At 44.7% G+C, this 22,234-nt stretch overlaps 1 protein-coding gene across 13 annotated transcripts in view; it reads left to right on the top strand.

Moving 5' to 3' along the window:
• TNRC6A (trinucleotide repeat containing adaptor 6A) overlaps positions 1–20,557 on the top strand; it is a 218,348-nt gene extending 197,791 nt beyond the window's left edge. For 11 of the 13 annotated variants that reach the window (XM_070461055.1, XM_070461053.1, XM_070461052.1 and 8 more), the window contains 10 exons: positions 371–448; positions 712–922; positions 3,864–3,995; positions 11,566–11,724; positions 12,363–12,503; positions 13,834–13,941; positions 15,048–15,269; positions 17,066–17,136; positions 17,904–18,043; positions 18,493–20,557. In XM_070461055.1, coding sequence (XP_070317156.1) covers positions 371–448; positions 712–922; positions 3,864–3,995; positions 11,566–11,724; positions 12,363–12,503; positions 13,834–13,941; positions 15,048–15,269; positions 17,066–17,136; positions 17,904–18,043; positions 18,493–18,868 — 1,638 coding nt within the window. In that variant the 3' untranslated portion in view covers positions 18,869–20,557. Of the gene's footprint in view, positions 1–370; positions 449–711; positions 923–3,863; positions 3,996–11,565; positions 11,725–12,362; positions 12,504–13,833; positions 13,942–15,047; positions 15,270–17,065; positions 17,137–17,581; positions 18,044–18,492 lie in introns of those variants that run through there. The other 2 variants (XR_011485467.1, XM_070461057.1) reach the window with 2 other exon arrangements.
• Positions 20,558–22,234: the final 1,677 nt, after the last annotated feature.

Genomic DNA, 22,234 nt, shown 5'->3' on the forward strand with positions numbered 1-22,234 from the left:
GCATAGTCGTGACCCTCAGGGAGCTTCTAGTCTCTTAAGTGAAGGCAGATGGTAAACTGGAAGGGCAGAGTGCGGTGTGAGCAAGCCCAGCCAAGTCTGGGGTGGCCGTGGGAGTAGGATGACCAGAAAACATTTACCTGATGAAGTGGAAGTTTGGATTGAGCAAAGGACTGAATTCAGCAGAATGGCTGGAGGCCAGAGTCCTCCAGAGGACAGTCTCCAGTCCAGAGATGATACTGGATGAGGCAGGGCGTGTTGGCATCAACTAGATGGAGCCGTGCCTTTGTAGGCCGCTCTGCCACAGTCACTCTGCGGCACGCTTGTCTGTGATGCTGTGATGCTGACGACCTGTTTGCACTTTTCCTCCCAGCGATTGTTAGCGCAGCAGCAAAGGGCGCAGAGTCAGAGAAGCGTGCCTTCTGGGAACCGGCAGCAGCAAGACCAGCAGGTAGGTGCCATCCTTCCCCTTGCTTCTCACACTCAACTTAGATCGCTTCCATTGTCATCCTGACAAGGCAGTTGAAATGCCTTTATTAAAATATAATGGAAAACATTATTAAGTCTTCTGTCTGCCTAGAGGTCTTACTAACTGGTGGACAATGATTCTTCACCTTCCTGATGAGAAGGAACTGAATTCAAAAATGAAGGGGGGATCGAAGGTATCCGTAAAGACTTCTCTCCACAACTTCCCAATCATTTTGTTGTTTTAAGGGTCGACCTCTTAGCGTGCAGCAGCAGATGATGCAACAATCTCGTCAACTTGATCCAAACCTGTTGGTGAAGCAACAAACTCCGCCATCTCAGCAGCAGTCACTCCATCAGCCAGCCATGAAGTCTTTCCTTGAAAATGTCATGCCCCACACTACACCTGAGCTGCAAAAAGGGCCATCACCAATAAATGCTTTCAGCAACTTCCCTATAGGTGGGTTTTTCCTTGGCCAAAGCATTGGGCTGGTGTTTGGTGATCACAAGTTGACATATTGCTGTCTGACCTGTCCACTTGTTCTCTCATGAGCACCATGTGGTTCTTTAGCTGCTTCATCTCTGAGTGGCCACGCTTCTTCCAGCATTAGCCTCTCTTCATACTTCAGGAACATCTGTCTCTGTTCAAGAAAATCACACATTTCACAAAGCCCATGCACAGGTGGTACAGTGGAAAGAATCCGCCTGCCAGTGCAGGAGATGCAAAAGGCGTGGTTCAATCCCTGGGTCAGGAAGATCCCCTGGAGAAGGAAATGGCAGCCCACTTCAGTATTGTTGCCTGGGAAATCCCATGGATGGAGGAGCCTGGTGGGCTGCAGTCCACGGGGTCACAGAGAGTCAGACACTGCTGAGCACAGCACAGCAGCGTGCTCGTTTGAAATGAGTTAGCATAAATATATTTCTTTTTAAGACTCAGATATCTTCATCATAGGATAGGAAGGGGAGGGGAGGACTGAAATTATTAGAGCACGCCAGAGAAATTTTGAGCTTTGCTGCTTTGTAGAAATAACTTGGAACAGTCATATCTGAAATTGTAACTATTGTTTAAATGTTTACAATAAATTACTGGCAAAAATGTAAAAAATAGGTATGAGAGAAGGAATTGCTTTTATTGCATTTACATTTGCTTCCCCCCAACCCCTCTTTTCTTATTATGTCTCCAGGTTTTTTATTCCCTCTGGGAATTTCAGGTATATATGTCTTCTCCTTCCTTAGGTCCCTTCTCTTCTTGTGCCTTTGAGTATCTTTTGACCTTTGATCATTCACACCTTGTTCGTTTCCCTTTTTCTTTCTCTTTTGTAAACCAGCTTCTTTGGTTACTCGCCCAACTTTGTTGAAGACGTTCAGTTAACTAGCATGTTCTGGGCTGTGGGCGGAGGTTGGGCCTGCTGTTGTCCCTGCTCCCGATTCGTGTTGGCTGGACCTGATACATGACTCAGCTCTGCCTGCTTTCACTGTGGACTCCGCTAGGACACTGATGGAACTTCCAGTTTCAGGAGTTGTTAGCAATCTTTTTACATTCCTTTGTCTGTTAGGCGAATATCATAGAAGCCATGTCCTCCCAGAGACAGCAGTATGGTGATAAAAGAATACCCAGGTGTACATTGAGAGGTTTTGGTCTCACTAGAAAGGAAGTGACTCTCACTGTGTGATTACATACTGAGCATATAGATTGGGCCACTGAGGAGATAAGTTTCTAAATGAGCAATTTCCTATCCTGGCTGGCCGTAGAGCAAGAGACTTTTTCCTGATTAAGGAAGTCTGCTTTAACCCAGGCAAGTGCCAGTGTGGTGGTCTAAATCAGGCACTGGCAAACTACAGCCCATTGGTCAAATTTGTCTAGCTGCCTGATTTTGTAAATAAAATTTTATTGGAACATAGCCATGCCCTTTTGTTAATGTATTTCCTAGCTGCGTTTGTGCTACAACAGAGTTGCATAAAGACACTCGGACCGTGTGACCCACTGAATCTAAGATATTTACTGTCTAAACCTTTACCTAAAAAGCTTTCCGATTACTGGGTCTAAATGGTGAGTCCAGAGGGCAGTAAATTTAATTACTTTCTCCAAATAGGGATGATACTAGCGAATTTATATTATTAAAGTTTTAAGTTTGACCTGGTATCACATGGACTCTTCACCAGACCCAGTATCTTAAAAAACCATTTATTTTGAAACTTTAGATTAAGAACCATTTGGATGTATTAAACAAAGTTTCTGGCTCTTGCTGAAAATTTTTCTTTCTTTTTTAAAATTTATTTCCTTTTTTATTTTGTGGCATGCAGAATGTTAGTGTAGATTTCAACACTGGAAAGATTTAAGCAGAGAAATAATAGAACCTCACATACTTTCTAAGAACTCATCTTGACTTATTTTTCATTGTGTGCCCATTTATATTCTTTTAATTTCTTACCCTGTGCGTACTTCTGCTAAAGAAAACATTTATCATCAATTATTTTTTTTTTTTTTTTTGGTCTCACTGCATGACTTGTGGTATCTTAGTTCCCAAACTAGGGATCAAACCTGTGCCCCCTGCAGTAGAAGCAGGGAATTGGAAAGTTTTCATTTTTAACAAGCATCTCAGATTATTCTGTAGATGATGGTGCCCAGGATCACACTTCAAGAAACACTGGCTTAATGGTCAGTGACTAAGATAGAAATTTCCATCTTTGTTCCAAGAGAATATCTAAGGCTGATATGTGTCACTAGCTAATCAAGTAAGTTGCACCTTGGGATACAAGAATTTCGCCCTTGGGTACATTTCCTGCCCTTACAGCAGGACAGTTTTACTTTTAAATAACAGTATCCTTTGGTGGGTCAGGCAGTTGAAAATTGTTGTTTATACAAGCAAAAGTTAGCGACTGAACATGGTCATTTGTAATTTTTCATGCATGGTACTCTTGGGAAGTTCCTAAAGAGATATATTTTAGTAGCTAAACAAATACTTCGCTGCCTTAGAATTTTCTCTTATTTTGCTAGGAAATTTAAAAATAATCAAAATTATAGGAGTAGTTTTCCACAGTTAATGCAAGTATAGTACTGACAGTTTTGTGGTTTAAAAATGTGTATTATTGAGTATTAGCTAGCTCTTTAGAATTTCTGTGTGTTGCTTTCTGTGGTACCCTAGGCAGGCTCTTTCTTCTGACATCGTTTCTGCGTGACCTTGGCCAGGAGCCCAGAGTGTCTGTCCTGCCTGCCTTGCCTTTGTCTATAATCATTTGGCTGTGCCACATTTGCAGGATATTTATTAAGGAATATTAGACAGGATTGAAAACATTAGATTAACTGCATACGTTTTTTAGAAAATGAAAGTTGTGGTACCAGAAGGAGAATGTGCTATATTTTTATAAAGTGGTTTTTAAAAATTGTTATCTATTTTTAGGCTTGAACTCAAACTTGAATGTAAATATGGATATGAACAGTATTAAAGAGCCACAGTCAAGACTAAGGAAGTGGACTACAGTGGACAGCATTTCTGTGAACACATCTTTGGATCAAAACTCCAGCAAACATGGTATAAGATACATTCTTATATTCTGACTTTTTATTTAAAAACTGTCAAATACTAAATTTAGGCCTAATTTTTAAATATATATCTTCATAGTTAAATTCTCTTAAGAACCTTTCCTCATTATTAAAAAGTGCTTTATTAGTTATTGAATCTTAGTTAAAATAAAGTAAAAGACCTTCATTGTGCTATTGTGAAAAAGAGAGGTTGGAGCACATTTATTTTTTTACTTGCTCCCTCTTTAGATGGTCGTTAAGTTTTTTGCTCTTATTTTATTGTTTTAATGTTCTACTTAATATTTATTCAGTTTAATCTGATGTAAGGGATTAAAGACTTCCACCATTAAAAAAAAGCAAACTTGATTTCTGACAATTTCTTATCCATTTATTTAGTAAATGTTAATGAAACATTTTCTGCTTTCCAAGAGCTGTGCTCAGTCACCTGGAATACATAGGTACACGTGTACATACACGCATACAATTGAGTATGCAAGTAAAAGTACTTGCTCTGAAGGCCCTCATTGTTTGGTAGCAAAAATAAACGTGTGAACAACTTTAGTTTGCTGTGACAGGTGCTCTTAGAATTAATACATATAAAAGGAGAAACAGTATAAGAAAGTAAATCCAGTGGAAAAGTGAGTAAGGAATAACAAACCATGGGTGTGGCGGGTCTGCAAAGGCTTTAAACGGGCTCCTCTGAGCCGAGTCTTCGAGAGTTTACCAAAGGACTGGAGAAAGAACAGCATGGAATAGGTGGCGTGAGAAAAGTTCAGAGACAGGATAACCTGGTGAGCTCTGCCACACGGGCATGTCTGGGGGTTGACAGCCTGAGCGAGAGAAGGGGAGCAGGGTACAGCTGCTGTAGTAGGCGGGAGCAGTCAAGGAAAACTTCTGTGCCTGCAAAGTCACTCTAAACCTGAAGCATGTGGCCACCTAAAGGTGCCCAAGGCTTCAAGGAGTCAGAGAGAAAGAGGGAAACAGACATGAGAAGAGGGAGTGCATTGAAGGGAGCATTAGAATTAAAGACAAAAGGACTGGGTAACTAACTTCGCTCATTCTGCAAAGACATGATTATCTTTAATGCGCCTCCCATTTATCTCCTTCCTCAGTCCAATCTTGTACCTCACCCTGGGCTCAAAGGTTGTTCCCAAGTAGCCTCCTCCAGGCTTTGTGCTTGAATAGCACCTCTTATGCATGTCTGTCTTCTGTAAGTATCCATCTGGGCCTGTCTCCGTCACAGGGAGGAGTGAGTCTGTTCTTTGCTTACCTAGTCCCATTGGGCGCATTGCAGCGCTCGGGGAACCTTTGTTAGGTGAAAGGATGAGTGGACGATAATGCGCTTATTGGTAGAGGAAATGTAGGAAATGAAACAGGCCGGCTGGGGCAGGTAATGGATTGATTTCAGAGTGTGGTGTTAATATTTTGGAAATGGCCCAGTAGAGGCCTAGTACTCAAAAGAAGAATCTGGGCTGAAGTAAGACTTGGTGTTCATCAGAATGTTGATGTTGTGGACATGGACAAGGTTGCCCAGACTGATGGAGAAGGGAATAAGGACAGAATCTTGGAGCCACTGGCAGTAAAGAAACCTGGAGGAGAATGGGTGGAGAGATAGGAAGTGGAGACCCAGAGAAGTGTTTCTACCATATGATTGTCTTCTCAGGTTAAAATGTCTGCTTCACATGTCTGAGCCTCAGTTTCTTTGTAAAAATGAAGTATTTCCTTCTGCTGTTGTAGGTATAATATGTTTCATATTCTCAAGTGCTTGGTATGCCATACCAGTGTATAGTATGCATTGTATAGATGGCATGTCATCAATGTGGCATAGATTTTGAAGTCAGACTTGGAATTTGATCCTAGTTCTTGCATAGTGTTTGCATCTGTGAAGTGGAAAGGAAGCATCGTAGAATTACTGAGGATTGAAAGAGATAACATAAAGCTCCTGTCTCATTGCCTGGCATGAGACATGCAAGTAGTGGGTGGTGGTATCTTCTATTATTGTTTTCATTCAATTCAATTAGTAACTTTACATTTTGTGCTTTATCTTCTCTTTTTTTAAACTTTTATCTGCTTTTTATCATTTTTTTACCATGCATTTTATTGTTTAATTCTGCATAAACCTGGAATGTGAGCAGTGAATTTTTGATTTTTTTAGTAATTAGCTTAGACAATAAATACTTTTATACCTGTATACATAGCAGTCTAATGAACATATTCTAGTAACATTCTCTTCAAAATAACGAGGAAGTTGATGCTTTTCTTTTACTTCAGTGTAGGTTCCTATTCTTTTTTCTTAATTTAACGTAGAGTTGATGTACGGTATTACACAAGTTACAAGCATACAGTATGGTGATTCACAGTTTTTGAAGGATAGTTACTGAAAAATACTGGCTAAATTCCCTCTAAATTTCAGGTTTTAAAAGGTGGTGGTTTTGTGTTTTAAGCTTTTCAGTCTGTTTAACGAAGGTGCTTTTCATACCATAGTAGCTCTGGTTGTTTATACTGTCCTTTTCTCCCTGAACTCCTCCTGTTTGCCCCGTGGTTCTTTTCCGTCTCTTGCTGCGTCTCTTCGTCCTGGTGGAGATCTAGAGGCTTCTTCTCAGGCACATTCTTTGTTTTCTGTTTTCCTTACATTACAAAGAGAAATGCTAATCATTTTATTTCTATTATCAATATTTTGGTGCCATTTGTTCTTTTTGCCTTATAAGAGTAAAATCGGGATCTAACTTCATGTATTTTAGGAGCGATCCCCAAATGGCGGGTCTGTGTGTTACGTGCTGTTAGACCCTCACCATTTTGAAAATAAGTTTTTTGGAACCAGCATCCATTTAAACGTTTGCGAAGTTTCGTGTTCAGATTTCTGGCCTCTCTGCAGAATGGAAAGATCTGCCGGCGCCCAGCTCCAGAGCTGTCACCATCCCGAGCCGAGTGGCTGCTTTCTCATTCTTCCCACTCCCCTCCCCCTGGTGGGGAAATATTTTTCTATACTCCCTAACCAGAGGGATATTTCCCTGAAATTGTGTTTCTGCTTGAGGAAGGACCGTGGGATTTTTTTTCTAAAGGCAACTTGCTTCACTTGTTTATAAAACCTGGTTGGCCCTATTGGCATTTGTAGTTCTGTGCTATAGAAAATGGGGGCTGTTTTTCTAATAGTAGCAGAGGAGTGTGGAGATCATTTTTTTTAAGGGCGAATGATCTGATCGCAGTATTCGGGCTCATGTCAGAGATGGGCTGAGCCTGGAGACAGGAGAGGCCTGTGGGAAAGGTTTGGCTGGCTCTGATAACCTGCATCACAGTCTTACGTGGGTTCTATTTTTATCTCCATCTAGTGAAGCTTAGCAGGCTAGCAAGATAGTTGTGGAGCTGAGAAGAAAGGGCAAAGTCAAGAGAACTGTTTGTGTCAGAGATCCCCAGGTACACTAGTTTTCCTAAAGAACTCACAGAACTCAGAAAAGCTATAATATTCATGGTTATGGTTTGTTACAGCGAAAGAATACAGATTAAAATCAACAAAGGCAAAAGGTGCATAGAAGAGAGTCCAGGAGAAACTAAGAGAAGCTTTCGTTGTCGTCCCCTCTCAGTGCGATCTCTTGGACTTGATTCTCCCCGCAGCAGTGTGTGAGAACATGTACAAAGTATTGCCAGGCAGAGACGCTCACTCGGCCTTAGCGTCCTCAGTTTTTATCAGGAGTCAATTGTATAGTCGTGGAACACACTTATGTGTCAGCCTCCAGCACCCTGCAGACCCTACATATGTAACTCTTTTTTTCTGTGATGGCAAAGATTTCTGAATCATTTTGATTTGGGTTCCCTGTGTGTTGAGACGTAAAGAGCATGACCCAGGCCCCATGCACAGAAGAATAGATGTTCACCACAAGTCCCGTTGTTATCAGAAACTCTTGCATGGCCATGGTTATGCAAAGGAGCTCTTATCTGGCAGCTGACAGGCTCCTCTGTGAGCTACAGGAGCCCAGCAACCGTCAAGGGCTGGTCTTGGAGCTCTTTGCCATGTGCAGCCTAGCCCTGCTGTGCTAACCCTTCACTGTGCACCTCCCACAGTCACAACACCAGGGGGTAGAGTGGAGACAACGACATTGAACCCCAGAGTTGTGGAGCAGTGAGGGTTGGACTGGGCTCTGGGGTGTTTGTGATACTTCATACTTTATGGTCCCATGATTCTGTTTTCTTCACCAGTTTATAAGACCCCTTGCTCCTCGTCGCCCAGAGAAAAGTACAGTGTTCAAGAGCAGGAATACGTTTATTTCAGAGTTGAGGGCTGTTGCTTATAAAGAAATAAAAGGTATCATATAAAATTATATGAAAGAACTAAAACAAAATATATATCAATTTGATTAATGTAAGTGGGTCAGACTAATTTATTAAAAGAAATTCTTATTGAATCCCAAAGTAAAACCTGACTGTATGCTATATACAGGGAACCCAAAACAAAATGATTCCAAAATCTTTGTGATCACAGAAAAAAAGAGTTTATGTAGGAAGCAAAATTGACAGGATTTAGTGATTTTAGATAATAAGGAAGAGCTAGGAGAGAGTTGTTTTCTAACTTAAGTAACATCAGATCTATGTTCCCCTGTTTAGTATTAAAAGGATATTTTGTGACATCGATTCCTTTCTCCATTGGATTTTCTCTTAAAACTTTGACTAACTTTGGCTTAAAGGTCAGGTTGCTGCTTTGTACACACTGGACTGATGATTACCCGAAATTGAAGGTGAAATTGCCATGTAATTGAAGGAACATTGGAACTGTGAATCAAGCAGCCCTGAATTCTAAGCTAACATGCCTCTCAGTGTTGTGTTACATATGGAATTTCCCTTAAAAGTGGCAGCTGAGACAATGATAAAAATGTCAAAAGAAATACGGGTTCTAGAATCAACACTTAACTGCAGTGTATTAGCTCTGCTACGTATTAGCTACGGCAAGGGCAAGTAACTTAACCTTTCTGAGCTTCAGTCCATCATCTGCTCAATGGGAGTAATAATAGTACCCCTTGTGGTGTTTTGAGGATGAGTAAGGCAATATCTCTGAAGCACTTAAGCACTAACCAGGGTTAGATATGTAAGTGACCAGTGGGTCTCAGCCTTCCTCGTTATTGCTCTTGCCATCATTGTTATGTCATGAGTGCCCTCCCTGTAAGACAGGGACATTTCTCCAGTGTAAATCCAGCTCTATTTGCTTAAACTAAAACCTCCCACATAAATTTTATGTTTCATTTTTCTGATGTTCTCCCATATAGTGACTGATAGAATGTAATTGGACCATGGCTAACACTTAAGTCACGTCTATTTTCCTTTTTAACAAAATGAAGTTTTAATAAGTAGAAAGTGTTTCTTTTTAACAAGCGGAGGACAGGGAGTGCTTTTATTATTGCTGGTTCTTGCATAAGAATTAATCACTTGAAATTTGGCAATCATGCTTACTCACTATATTACTTAGAACTACTACTTTATATAGCCTACTTTATTTCCAAGTGACTTTAATTCAGCTAAGATACATAGCTCACGCAGATAAAAGTAATAGCTCGATGAGGACTCCAGAGAAGGGAGGGCAGTGGAGTTGGTGGGATCACTGATTCAAGTCAGGGATGCGTTAGTGCCCACCAGTGAGTGACATGAGGTCCTGTGTTTTACCAGAAGCTCATAGCTGGAGCAGCCCTGGGTCCATGAACCAAAACTTTCCTCATATCTATTTCAAAATCTGCAACAGACAAGACACTTTCCTTTTGTTGTCAAATCCAGTTTTGTGTGTCTGACGCACAGTGAGGCCAAACAAACGGAAATGTCGGAGTTTGGGATAGCGTATTGCAAGGCCAAGCAAGGAGAATGTTCAGCTGGTGCTCAAAAAGCCCAACTCGCCATGGTTTTCAGGGGAAGAGGTTTTTTATAGGCAGAATTGAGGGGGTAGACTGCAGGGGTATTACCGTCCTATGGTGGGTGGTGAGATAACACGGTGGTGGCTCGGGAATCTCGGCCACTCGCCTTCTGGTCCGTCCTCTGGGGTCCGGTGTTCGTGCTCAGCCTGCAGTCTCCGCCCTCCACCTGGCTGGGGGCTGTTGACATATCCTGGGAGGAGGAAGCAGGGCCTGGCTGTACTGTTGTTTCTTGACTGCCTTTCCTTTGTTTCTGCATTCCCTTGCTCCCCTAATTGAATCAGCCATTTGGAACTCAGGGAAGGTCTAGGAGGCTGAATCTTTTTTCTACAAACAAGAAATGGGGGACACGGAAAAGCTTTTGTACGCGGGAGAACCCCAGAGGGATCTAATAGGTTTCACTTTCTTCACCCTTGCTCCTCTCCATTCCAGAAGTTGAATCTAGAAATTTAAGAGGCATTCTCTTTTTCAAAAAGTTTACTGAGATAATTTACATGGACAGGCCTGCTTTTAAAGTGTGCACTTCTGTGGCTTTTAGTACATTCTCAGAGTTGTGTGCCCATCACACCGTCAGCCTGAAGGAACCCCTTAAGTGTCATCCCTCCCACCTCCATTAGCCATAAGTGAAAACTAGCATTTTTGTTTTCTATAGATGGGTCTGTACTGGACATTTCGTGTAAGTGGAAGCATGTAATATCTGGTCTCTTACGGCTGGCATTTTTGGCTTAGCATAATGTTTTCAAGGTTCATCTGTGTTGTAGCATGCTGTATTTCATTCCTGTTTATAGTTGAATTGGATTACATGTACCACGTTTTGTTTATGTACTCATCAGTTGGTGGATATTTGAGCCTAAGGGATACTCTCGATTTCTTCCTTCCTCCAGTCTCCCCATCCAGTCCATCTCTGGACAGTGCCCATTCTGCTTTCTGGTTTATGCATCTGCTGCGTCTCCTAGTCTCCCTGTTTCTGTGCTAGCCTTCCTTCTCTTTTCTACACTACAGCACATGTGACTTCAAAACAAATGGAACTGTATTAGTATGACTTCCCTTCCTAAAACCCTTAGATACAGTGAACTCATTGCCAAGTCCTAGGGTGTTGCCAATTGTGAAGGCTTGAGGGAACAGACAGGGCATCGGTCAGTCTGCAGTGGTGGGGCCGGGGCAGCTAGAGCACGCAGCACCCCACCTCAGGATCTTTGAATTGCAAGCATTTAAGACAAAATGTCCTGGTCGTCCCTGTCCTTCAGGGTCAGGGCCCAGCTCCTTCATGTTCTTCACTCTCCCATTTACTATTTTTTGGACCCAGTGATCTTTCAGTTCCTGAGAAGTGGCAGTTTTTCTCCTCTAGTCTTTGTGCAGGCCTCACCCACTGGCTGGAATTTTCCCCCCAAACTCTTTCCATGCCGGCCCTTCACCTCCTCACCACGCATTCTCTCCTTCCGCCCTCTGTCCTTCCGCTCTTCTGTCAATGAATATACTGTCACTGAGGCCCAGGACCCCGCCGGAGAGAGGTGACTGAGGTCTTGAAGAAAGTGCAGGGCTTTTTTGCTCCTGACATCTTCACCTAATCTACAGAACACAGTTTGGAACCCACAGATCTAATGAAAGGTTTTTTTACTGTTTGACAAACTACAAGAAATGAATGTGATGGTGTGTTTTGTTCACACTTCCCTTCCATTCGCTCTTTTTCAGGTGCTATTTCAAGTGGTTTCAGGCTGGAAGAGTCTCCATTTGTTCCCTATGACTATATGAACAGCAGTACTTCACCAGCCAGTCCTCCAGGTTCAATAGGGGATGGCTGGCCACGTGCCAAATCGCCTAACGGCTCTAGCAGTGTTAATTGGCCACCAGGTAAAATGCTGGCATCTTCTTTTGTGAGAGTTTGTTTCCGTTAAAGATTTCAGTACCTCTGGACATAGGAATGATTTGGCCCCAGTCCCGTGTGATTGGCCTGAACTACACAACGGGTTGGGGGAGCGCACAGAAATGGAGAGTGAGCTGAGCGTCGGGTTTGGCTGCTGAGTGGCCTGGCCTGTCCCCGGTGCCTGTGTTGTGAAGGCGGGGTCAGTTAGTCTAGCACGAAGAACGATGGAAACCCGTGTCCACTGTTCTTCTCCAGCGGTGTCTGGGGACTGACCTGACAGCATTTCCACCTACTGAGGCATCACCAGAAATGCACTTAGGGCCTGCTTTGTCCAGTCCACGTTGCTGTAGCTTTGTGATGGTAATAAAGCACTTTAAAATATACTTTTAAAAATATATAAACCCAGAGAAATTACTTCATGCAAAAATTCGCAAGTTACTCATTAATAACAGCTTATATTAGTTGTGATATTAAATCAGCCTGTTAGGGTGTTGAAAAATAATTTGAGAATATTGGGAAATATTTGAGAATTGCATAGACTTTAGGAATAAAACTTTGGGATCATTAATAGTGGATTTTTAGATGATGATGAGGCCTGAACTAATTTTAAGTTTTTTATTTCCAGAATTTCGCCCTGGTGAACCATGGAAAGGTTATCCAAACATTGACCCTGAAACTGACCCTTACGTCACTCCTGGCAGTGTCATAAACAATCTTTCAATTAATACTGTGCGGGAAGTTGACCACCTCAGGGACAGGAACAGTGGTACGTAGGCGGGTACAGTTTACGGTTTCTGAATGGTGCAGGGCCGTGTGAGCGGGGCTCAAGGTAGACGTGAAAGTGAGCAGCAGGGGTCACTCCAGCACAACACAGCGCCTGACACCCAAGGGGCTGTGACAGTGATAACAGAACTCTCCATCACCTTAGGTGACTCTTAGCCACTTTTTAATTGGTGAGGATTTATTATCACTTGATAGGGTGAACACGTATATTAACTTAGTTACATTAACCCAAAGAACCAACAGACATTTGCTTTCCAATAACTGTATTTACCTATTTTTATAAGAAGTTGCCATATTGTGGTTATTAAGAAATGGCTTTCTTATGAAAGAAGTTATATTATTGTTTGTTTTCACACTCTGAATATTAAAGAACTTTCCTCTGGAGAAACTTTCTTGGTCTGTCAGAGGGAAAATAAGAGCAATTTAAGGGTCCATGCATTTGGATGCGCTTTGCAATGGATTATCACATAAAATCCTCCTCCTCCCTACCACAGGGTAATTTCTCACCATGTACAGGAATGCCATGCACACATGCAATAGAGGAAAGGTGAGCAAAATGAAGGAGGATAAATCTTTGTAACATACATCCTCACCACTATCCCTTTAAACAGTTTGTAATAAAGAAAATGTCAAACAGTCAACACTTTCTATCAACTACATAGTTTGTTGAGAGATGTTTGTCAGGTCACAGTGGTGAGATAAGAATCCTCGTCATTCTGAAATGGCTGAATTAGCCGACGGCTCTGTGTGGAAACACCTGGAACCACTGCTTTCACAGGAGAACGTGGGCAGTGAGCGCTCGTGCCCTATAGCTAGTGAAAGGATCCAGCAGCGGGAACTGTTGCCGAGATTCACAGAATGGTCGGGTCTGGAGCTGAAGCTAGAGAGTAGCCATCATGGGGACCTGCAGTAGTAGGAAGAGAGGCCCGGTTCTGGAGAACGTGGGGCGCAGTGGGGAGGAACCAAGGCCTGGCTCGCTGTGGTGCCGGTGTCAGGGAGCCTTGCTGAGCTGCCCAGCAGGAAGTCACGAGTTCAGAGACAGGCCAGGGATGCAGATGGAGCCCGGTACTGAGAAGCAAGGCCGGTGTTGCAGAGACACGTATGGGGAGACGGGTGGGAGAGGGACCTCTCCTGGGCCCAGGTGGGGGCAAGAGGGAGACTGCCGACGTGGGCACCGTGCCCGAGGCCCTGAGGACGCCTGTGTCCGTTCTGTGGCACACACTCCCCAGTTGCAGGCTCTCCGAATGCGTTTGCGTCCCGAACGCCGGCCTCCTGCCCTAACGAGTGATTCACTGGGCTCTTCCCTCGTGCAGGGTCGTCCTCATCCTTGAACACCACGCTGCCTTCAACTAGTGCCTGGTCATCCATTCGTGCCTCCAACCACAGCGTTCCCCTCAGCAGCACAGCACAGAGCGCTTCAGGTGGGCCTGCTCCCCGGCCTGGCCATGCCGCCACGTCTGTCCCGGCTAGCCCGGAGTCGCCTCGGGGGCCTGGGGGAGTGCGTTCTGAACTGGGGTGACAGTATTGACACTCTTCGCCCCCTTCTAAAATGTATCATATCCAGTCCTCATTTGTTAAAATAATCAGGTTTCACTGAATAGCGATTCTCATCTGAGATTAAATGTAATTTGGTTCAAAGCAGTAGTCCTCAACTATCTGTAGTGAAGGACCTTTTATTTTTTTTAACACCCAGTCCTTTGCAGACGGATCACTTTTGTGAAATACAGTAAACCGGAACTTGAAATTGCTAGAAAAACGATTACAGCCTTGGGGATTAGAACAGTGTCCGAGTGCTCTCGAAGTTTACAAACGCTCACTCTGAATTTCTCGTACTGTCACAAGCCAGTAGTAAGCTGAGTGGTGAGCAGTCTTCCCATCACAGTTTGAGATGTGCTGGCTTAAAGACATACTCCTTATGATCAGGTAGAAAAAACAGTTGACGGTGACTGAAGTTATAAAATTTTTCTGTTGGCTTCTGCTCCCCCCTCTTTATTTAGCCTTCTTTTTTTATTTAGTTTCCTGTATTCCTGGCCATGCGCTGAACCCATAGGCACATTGCTTACCCTCTCTGAACCTCAGTAGAGAGTGTGTGAGGATCAGAAGGAGAAGTATGCCACAAGCCCAGCAGACCAGTGGCATGCTGTGAATGTTTGCTGTAAGGACTGACTCCCTGAGTCGGGGCTACTTTTTTCATGAGTGAACCACAAAATGCTAAAATCCAGTGGTCTGAGATCAGTCTTGAGGGACTCCTTATGATTGTTAAGCTATGGAGTTCCCACTCGCTCTTTGGAGCAGTTCAAAGCAGTGTTCAGTGTGTTGTTGTGTTAGCTGGACTAAGGGTCTCACAAGTCTTAAAACTGTTAATGAGACAGTCTGTTTTGAGCCAAGGGAGCAGGTTCCTTTTTAAAGTTTATTTTTGTTTGATCTGCTTTTAGTGGAGGAATAGGTACTGTAATTACTTAAATTTTCTCTTTTCTGAAAGCGTTTCTCTCCCTTCTCCCTGTCTTTGTTTTTCTCCTTTGAGTAGCCAGAAATAGTGATTCCAAATTGACATGGTCCCCTGGTTCAGTTACAAACACCTCTCTGGCTCATGAGCTGTGGAAGGTCCCTCTGCCACCTAAAAACATCACTGCTCCGTCCCGCCCACCTCCGGGACTGACTGGTCAGAAGCCACCCTTGTCTTCGTGGGATAATTCTCCCCTTCGAGTAGGTGGAGGATGGGGAAATTCTGACGCCAGGTATACCCCAGGTAAGACAACGTGCAAGACGGTGGTTTCTTGTGGTTCATTCACTGAACACCAGCCAGTACCATCAGTCTAGTTTAACAGACCTGAGAAGGAGACTATTGCGTTGTCCTCTATAAAGTAGGATTAGAATGTAATGCAGCATAAGATTCTTAGTTCATTACTGTCTTCGGTCATGCTTTTGAGAGTCTTAAATTTTACTTTAAATTTTGCCCATGTTACTTGGGTTTCCCCAGAAACACACACCCGTCAGCAGTGAAGTTAGTAGAATGGGGACCCCTCCTTTCAGAAGCTGCTCAAGAACTCCTCTCATTCGGTGTAGTAACTTCCTGTATGTGGCAGACTTGTGTTGACACCACGTCACATGGAGAAGTATCATCTGACGAACCCGGGGTCAGCGGGGACAGCCCATCTGGGCCTTTAAGGATAGGGCCTGTTTTGGGGTGAAAGCTTGGCCTGTACTTAGGATTATCAGAAAATTTATTGATTCAACAGGGACAGTTCAGAGTGAAACGGGGTGCTGTTAATTAACCATACAGGCCTAAACCAGCCTGTCCTAGGAACCCTGGGACAAATGATTCCCACCCCCCGCTCCTTCTCTAGACGACTAACACGGGTCACGCCCCCGCCGCCTCCCCCAGCATACACTGCACACACAGCCACAGACATGCAGGGCTCATCTGCTCCCCTGTCCCCCAAGTGCACGAAGTTTTCTCATCTCCAGGCTGAAAATTGTAGTGAAACCTCATTAATAATAATTTCCGATCTTTAGACCAGTGATTGGTTGAAATAAAACATAAAATGTTTCCTTAGAGGGAAGGTTTTAATTATGTGAAAAGAACACTTGAGTCTGTTCCAGGTTACTTAATGCACGTTAGCTTGGTGTGATGTGTTAGCGATTCTTTCAGGCCGCAGGCATCTTCTGGGTGCCAGCTCACCCCCTGGCAGTGCATGATGAGGGGGCATCATAAAGGTGGCCGAGGAGCCCTGACCCTCACAGTGGTGGATAGAGTCGGGCGGGATCAGGAAGCCTGTGTGAGTCAGCCACGTCAGCAGAGGGGCAGCGTAGGCCAAGGCGCCGAGAGCTGGGAAAACACAGGGTTTCCTGTTGAAGTCGGAGCTTGGCCAGGGTTGGGGGTGGTGTTCAGGGAGTGCTGAGCGGCCTTGAGCTGTGACATGTAGCCATCTTCTAAAGGGTTTCTGAGGCTCTTTTGAACAGTTTTAGACAGGAGTAACTGGATCATGTCTTGAGCTCGGCTGTTGGGAGAGGGAGACGATGCCTTGGGGCCAGACAGGAAAGCCAGATGCAGAGCCCCTGTGGTAGCCCAGACTAAACAAGGAATGTCTGGGTGATCGCAGGCTCTTAAATCCCCTCTAACTTCACACCCTGTGGGACGTGCATGCAAAGTCATCCAGCACCTGGATGATCATGAAGTTAGGCTATTCCCCAAGTAGGGAATAGGTTTAGCTTTATAAATGGGAAGAGCCCAAAGGCATCTGGCCTTTGATTCACTCGCCCACCGTGTTGAATTGACAGCCCTCTGAGCCCCTCACCCCCAGAGGCTAAGCCATGTGCCCCAGGAATTAGCTGCTGGTCAGAGCTGGAGTGAGGTGGCATCCTGGCCTTCAGGGAACATACCCCAGGTAGAAGCACAGGTGAGTAAGAAGGAAGGAGACGGATGCCCTGAGCCCAGGTGATCCTTCTGAATCTCTGCAGTGTAACTGGGCTGTGTTTGTCCTGAATAGTCCATTCAGGCCAAAGTCTGGCAAGACTGACTTGTCCTTTTTCTTCCTTGTTTAGGTTCCAGCTGGGGTGAGAGCAGCTCAGGGAGAATAACAAATTGGCTTGTTCTAAAAAACCTTACACCTCAGGTAAGAAGATCAGGTATCCTGGTGGATGGTGTCCTGGTTCCAGGTCGCATGGAAGCAAAGGTTTCCATGCTGGTGTGAGTCTTGAGATGAGGACTGCCCGGGCCTGCTCAGCGGACTGAACAGATGTCAAGGCCTGGCAGAGAATGGTCTTCTGATACCTCAGGCAGGCTGGTGGCCTGATCCTGTGGTTCTCATGCTATGAAATGCATGGGAGCCGATCAAAACCAGAGTTCTAGATCTCACCCCACAGACCCTCATGTAGCAGACCTGGGCTAGGACCAGGGGTCTGCATTTCAGGGCATTCAGATGAGTTTAATGCAGGTGGTCCTTGTACCACATTTTGAGAAACCGTGTCTGCCCGTTTAGATGAGAACATTTTCTTAGTCCCTGGACGACCCCCTCCTCTGGAGGCTGGGTGATAAGAGCCCACCCCCCTCCTCCCCAGGGAGCAGTGCCTTGATGAATCCTGTCCTCAGGGCAGGGAAGAGAGAAGACCTGAAGCCACAGCAGGGGCAATGGCTAACTAAGGAATTGGGGATCTGGGGAATACCCAGGAGTCTAGAGGCCACAGAGGTATGGCTCTGGGACCAGCGGAGGTGGGGAGGGAGGCATTGTGCCCCGTGACAGCAGTGAGTCCCAGTGCAGAGTGGCACCAGGAGTGAAGGACCTTGGGCAAGAGAGAACCGGAGTCCCAGCCTGGGACCGCCTCCCCGGACGGTCCCCGCGGCGGTGCGTCTAACTGGCAGCTCCCCGGCTCTGTCTCCTAGATTGACGGCTCAACTCTGCGTACTCTGTGCATGCAGCACGGCCCACTGATAACATTCCACCTGAACCTCCCACACGGAAGCGCTTTGGTCCGCTACAGTTCAAAAGAAGAGGTAGTGAAGGCACAAAAGTCTCTGCACATGTAAGTTGCCCATTCTGCGCAGGCGCCTGGAAAATGCCCCTGGGGTCACAGGTTCAGAATCCTCTTGTTAGGGCCCCCGCGGGCAGCTGGAAGCGTGGCCGATGGCCCTGCGCACCACCCCTGGGCCGGCACGTGCGGCCAGGCAGTGAGCACCTCGGAGCAGCTGCGGCCTCCTGTGTTTTGGCTCCAAGGACAGCGTTCAGAAGGGAGCGCATCACCCCAGATCAAAGTGGCCCTAGAAAGTCCCTTAAATTGCCAGTTAGGAGACAGGACGTGATTTTGACGCCTCAACAGAGCTGGGTGGCACGTCTGGGTCTGGAGAGCCCTGGGCGCCAGGAGGGCCCTCGGGGTCCTCGTGTGCCCTGCCCTCTGCTTTTCCCCGACTGTGGCTCAGACCCCGCAGCTGGCCCCCCGTCTTCACCAGGCCCGCTTGTGTCTCTCTCCTCCAGGTGTGTACTGGGGAACACTACTATTCTTGCTGAGTTTGCCAGTGAAGAGGAGATCAGTCGTTTCTTTGCACAAAGTCAGTCTCTGACCCCTTCTCCCAGCTGGCAGTCTCTCGGGTCCAGCCAGAGCCGGCTGGGCTCCCTCGACTGTTCCCACTCATTCTCCAGCCGGACCGATCTCAATCACTGGAATGGTGCTGGGCTGTCGGGAACTAACTGTGGAGACCTTCATGGCACTTCCCTCTGGGGGACCCCACATTATTCCACAAGCCTGTGGGGTCCTCCCAGCAGCAGCGACCCCCGGGGAATTAGCAGCCCATCCCCCATTAATGCTTTTCTTTCTGTTGACCACCTGGGTGGGGGTGGAGAGTCCATGTAACAGTGTAGACTAGGCTCACGAACTTCGACCTCAAGCCGCAAAAGAAAGGAGCACTAAGTTGGGCTCGCCGCCTGCAGCCAGGGGCCACCTGTGGGAACAGCTATTCTCTGCACATTTTCCACTTTGTTTTCCCTGAAACATATCAGTTTGAATACTTGAATCATGCAGGCCAATATTATAATGTGAAAAGGTATCTATCTATTTACACTCCCAAATAGCGCCATACATGCTAAACCGTATAGAATGAGCTCACTTGTGTATATTCATCATGTTTAGCCTTTGAGTTCTCTTTTTTTTTCTCCCCCCTTCCTACCCCTCCCCCCCATTCATTCTTTTTCTCTTCTTTTTGCAAACAAGTTTCTTGGGCTGATAATGTATGAGCTTTTAACTTTGCACTGAAGGCTGTTCTCTCCGTCTACTCGGCAATATGGGGAGGGCAGCCGTTCCAGTGTAAATGTTTACTCAAGGATGTTCTTAAGGTGTGCGCTCTCTACTATGCCTTGATGTTTGCCTACCTTATTGTGGTATCGTGGAGTTTAAAAGATCAAGTTATGATACTGACTTAGGACTATAAATGAAAGTATTGCACCAGTTTTTTCATGTTATAAAACTAAAGAATTTCACTCTGCAGTTTGAAAAACTGTGGCCACAGCTGTGACTTGCAGCCCACCTGCCACCCAGGACGGGCCCTGCACTTTGAATAGGCTTTCCATTTTGTTTTGAAGGTTCCCACGTTGAGCCTTCTTGTTTACAGATTTTTTTGTTTGTTTTTTGAGAAAAAAAAATGTTTACTCTTCCATCATTTAAAAAAAAATTAAAAGACAAAAAAAAAAAAATGGAGGATGATTTAAAAGATGCTTTCTATCTCTGGGAAAAAGGAGCAGCATTTGGCCATGTTCTTTTGTTTTTCTATTCCTGTCCTAAATCAAAGAGCATGGTTCTCAGGAAAACCAGTTCCCCAGTTTAAAAAAACAAAAAAAAAAAAACCACAAAAAAAAAAACTCCTTGTAGTTTCTTATAGGAAAAAAGAAAAACCCCAACTTTTAGCACTGATACTACATATTGCTCTGTTTAAGAATTTTCTCTGCCAAAAAAAAAAGAAAGAAAAAAAACAAAAAAAATGCTTAAAGCTGGAGTTTGAGATTCTGCTTTCAGATGCTGTCTTTTTATTAGTGAGTGATGATGGTTTGCTATTAATCAATAGGTAATAATTTTTTGTAATCCCATCAAGTGGCTCTCTGTTTCCGCTCTCGTGACTGTGTTAATGTTTAACTGTTGTACCTTAAAGCCGAAATCAGTAACTATGCATACTGTAACCAAGATATTGGGCTTACAGAATTGTTCGTTGTATAAAGAAAATTTTAAATGTTGTTGCAAACTAACGAGTTACACCATTTTTAAAATTTCTTTCTCCCCACCCCCCCCTTTTTTTGCCCACAAATGGTATTATAATGCTTGCTTAGTCAAAGAAGAGAGACTAAACAAGGGTAAAAATTTTAACAGTACAGAATTTGCCATCATTTCATTGCCTTGATTCTAACTGTTTGTGTCCTAAGATGCAAAAGAAGTCAGTGGCTTTTAACTGTTTACAAATAGAATGTGATTGTAAAATGTACAGTTTGGTTGTGTTTGAATTATGAACTTTCTTCAGATATAATAAACCATGACTTTTTGGCTGCTCAACATTAACTGTCTCTTTTTTGTGAATTTATTTGTACGCTCTTTTTTATAACGAAAGTTTCAAAGTTGCTATGTATGAGGGTTCTCATAGAGCAACCGAGTTAAAAAAAAAAATCTAAGCAAATATTTGAACATTTTATCTGAACTTATTCACAATTTCACCCTGAAATAATGTGAGAACAATGGGAAACTGTTGCTTGCTCCTTCCTACCCTCTCTGAGCATCTTTGGGATCTTGTTGCTCAAAACTCTCCTGTGACTTCATCTTCCCCACCATTTGTGCCCATCTCAAGCCTCAGCAAGAGACCATTTGGAACATGAAGCTTAATGACTTGACAGTGTTCTAGTGTTAACTCTCATACCTCTGTTACAAAACGAGAAATGCCACAGCCTGGACTGGCCTTTGTCCTCCCCCTTCACGGCCCTCGCTCCTCACCGCAGGAGCTGCGGGGGCAGAACCTGTGTATGTATTTCAGCGTATGACTTCAGATCATGCTCCAACTTGCCAGGTGTAAGCTAATGTTGTTGGACACCTTAATATAAGCAAATGTTGTTCAATGCATTCAATGTATATTGACTTCCATACTGGTTTTTCCAAAAACCAAAGGTAGCTTTGAAAAACCACGTCTGGAAATGTTTGGAACGTTAAGCTGATTGACCTTTTGGGGCTTTGAGTAGTATATAATTGACTTCATAACTGCGTTAATTGTATTGTTAAAGTGTTTGGGAGTTTTTTGCGCTTGTTATGTGGAAATAAAGTGTTTGATTTAAAAAATTAAGAAGTGGTATGGTGTTTGCCTGGTCCTTAAACAGTTCTAGTCCCTAAATGACTGTGTTCCCCCTAAACCTTCCTTAATCTCTCTCAGCTGCCCGCGCCTTAGCTTCGATGGTTAGTCTGGCCGTGACATTCCCCTGGCTCAGTGACCTTGAGTCACTAACCGCCTCTGAGAGTTGCTCTAAACATTTTAATGCGTCCAGCCATGTGTTTCCAAATCTAGCTCCCAGGAGCTATACAGCTCCTCCCCTGGACGTGTCCTGGGCTCTGGACATCCTAGCTGCTCTCTGAGGGCCTGCCCAGCACTGCCTTCTCCTCGAAGACAGTAATCCGCTGGGGTCAGCTTGCCTGGACTGGCAGCGAAAATCCAGACTCTGTTCTGTACCAAACTGAATCTGTTTCGGGTGCAATGGAAAAGGATAATTTGGTTGCTTTGCCAGGCAAAGGGGGACACAGAGGGCTGATAACCCTCAAGATTTTGTGTCCCAACCCAGAGAGGGTAGTGAGGAGTTTATTATGAAAAGTTCAAAGAGGGTGTGACCCGCTCGTGAACATTCTTCTGAGGTTGGTGATGAAACAGTTGGGAGTCAGCACCATCAATTTTCTGATTCCAACCAGTCTGGGGTCTGTCTGCCTGTTTGTGGGCAGCATACCGTTAACTTCTCCCACCTGAGCTGCCAGACAGCTCAAAAGTCTTCTGTGTGTCCTGTGAGGGGGAACCAGGACCCTGTCCTAAGGCTGCAGTATTGTCTCTTGACTACTCCATTCTCTGCATCCTCCACCTTCCCTGATTAACAGCTGTTTGGAACTCGGAAGGTTGTGGAGGCTGAATGAAGCCTATTTCCTGCAAACAAGAAATAGGGGGTACAGAAAGGCTTTTGTGCCCAGGAGCCCCACTAGGTCTTCCTGCTC

The sequence above is a fragment of the Odocoileus virginianus genome, chromosome 33, assembly GCF_023699985.2.
Source record: "Odocoileus virginianus isolate 20LAN1187 ecotype Illinois chromosome 33, Ovbor_1.2, whole genome shotgun sequence".
In the NCBI taxonomy this organism is placed as follows: domain Eukaryota; kingdom Metazoa; phylum Chordata; class Mammalia; order Artiodactyla; family Cervidae; genus Odocoileus; species Odocoileus virginianus.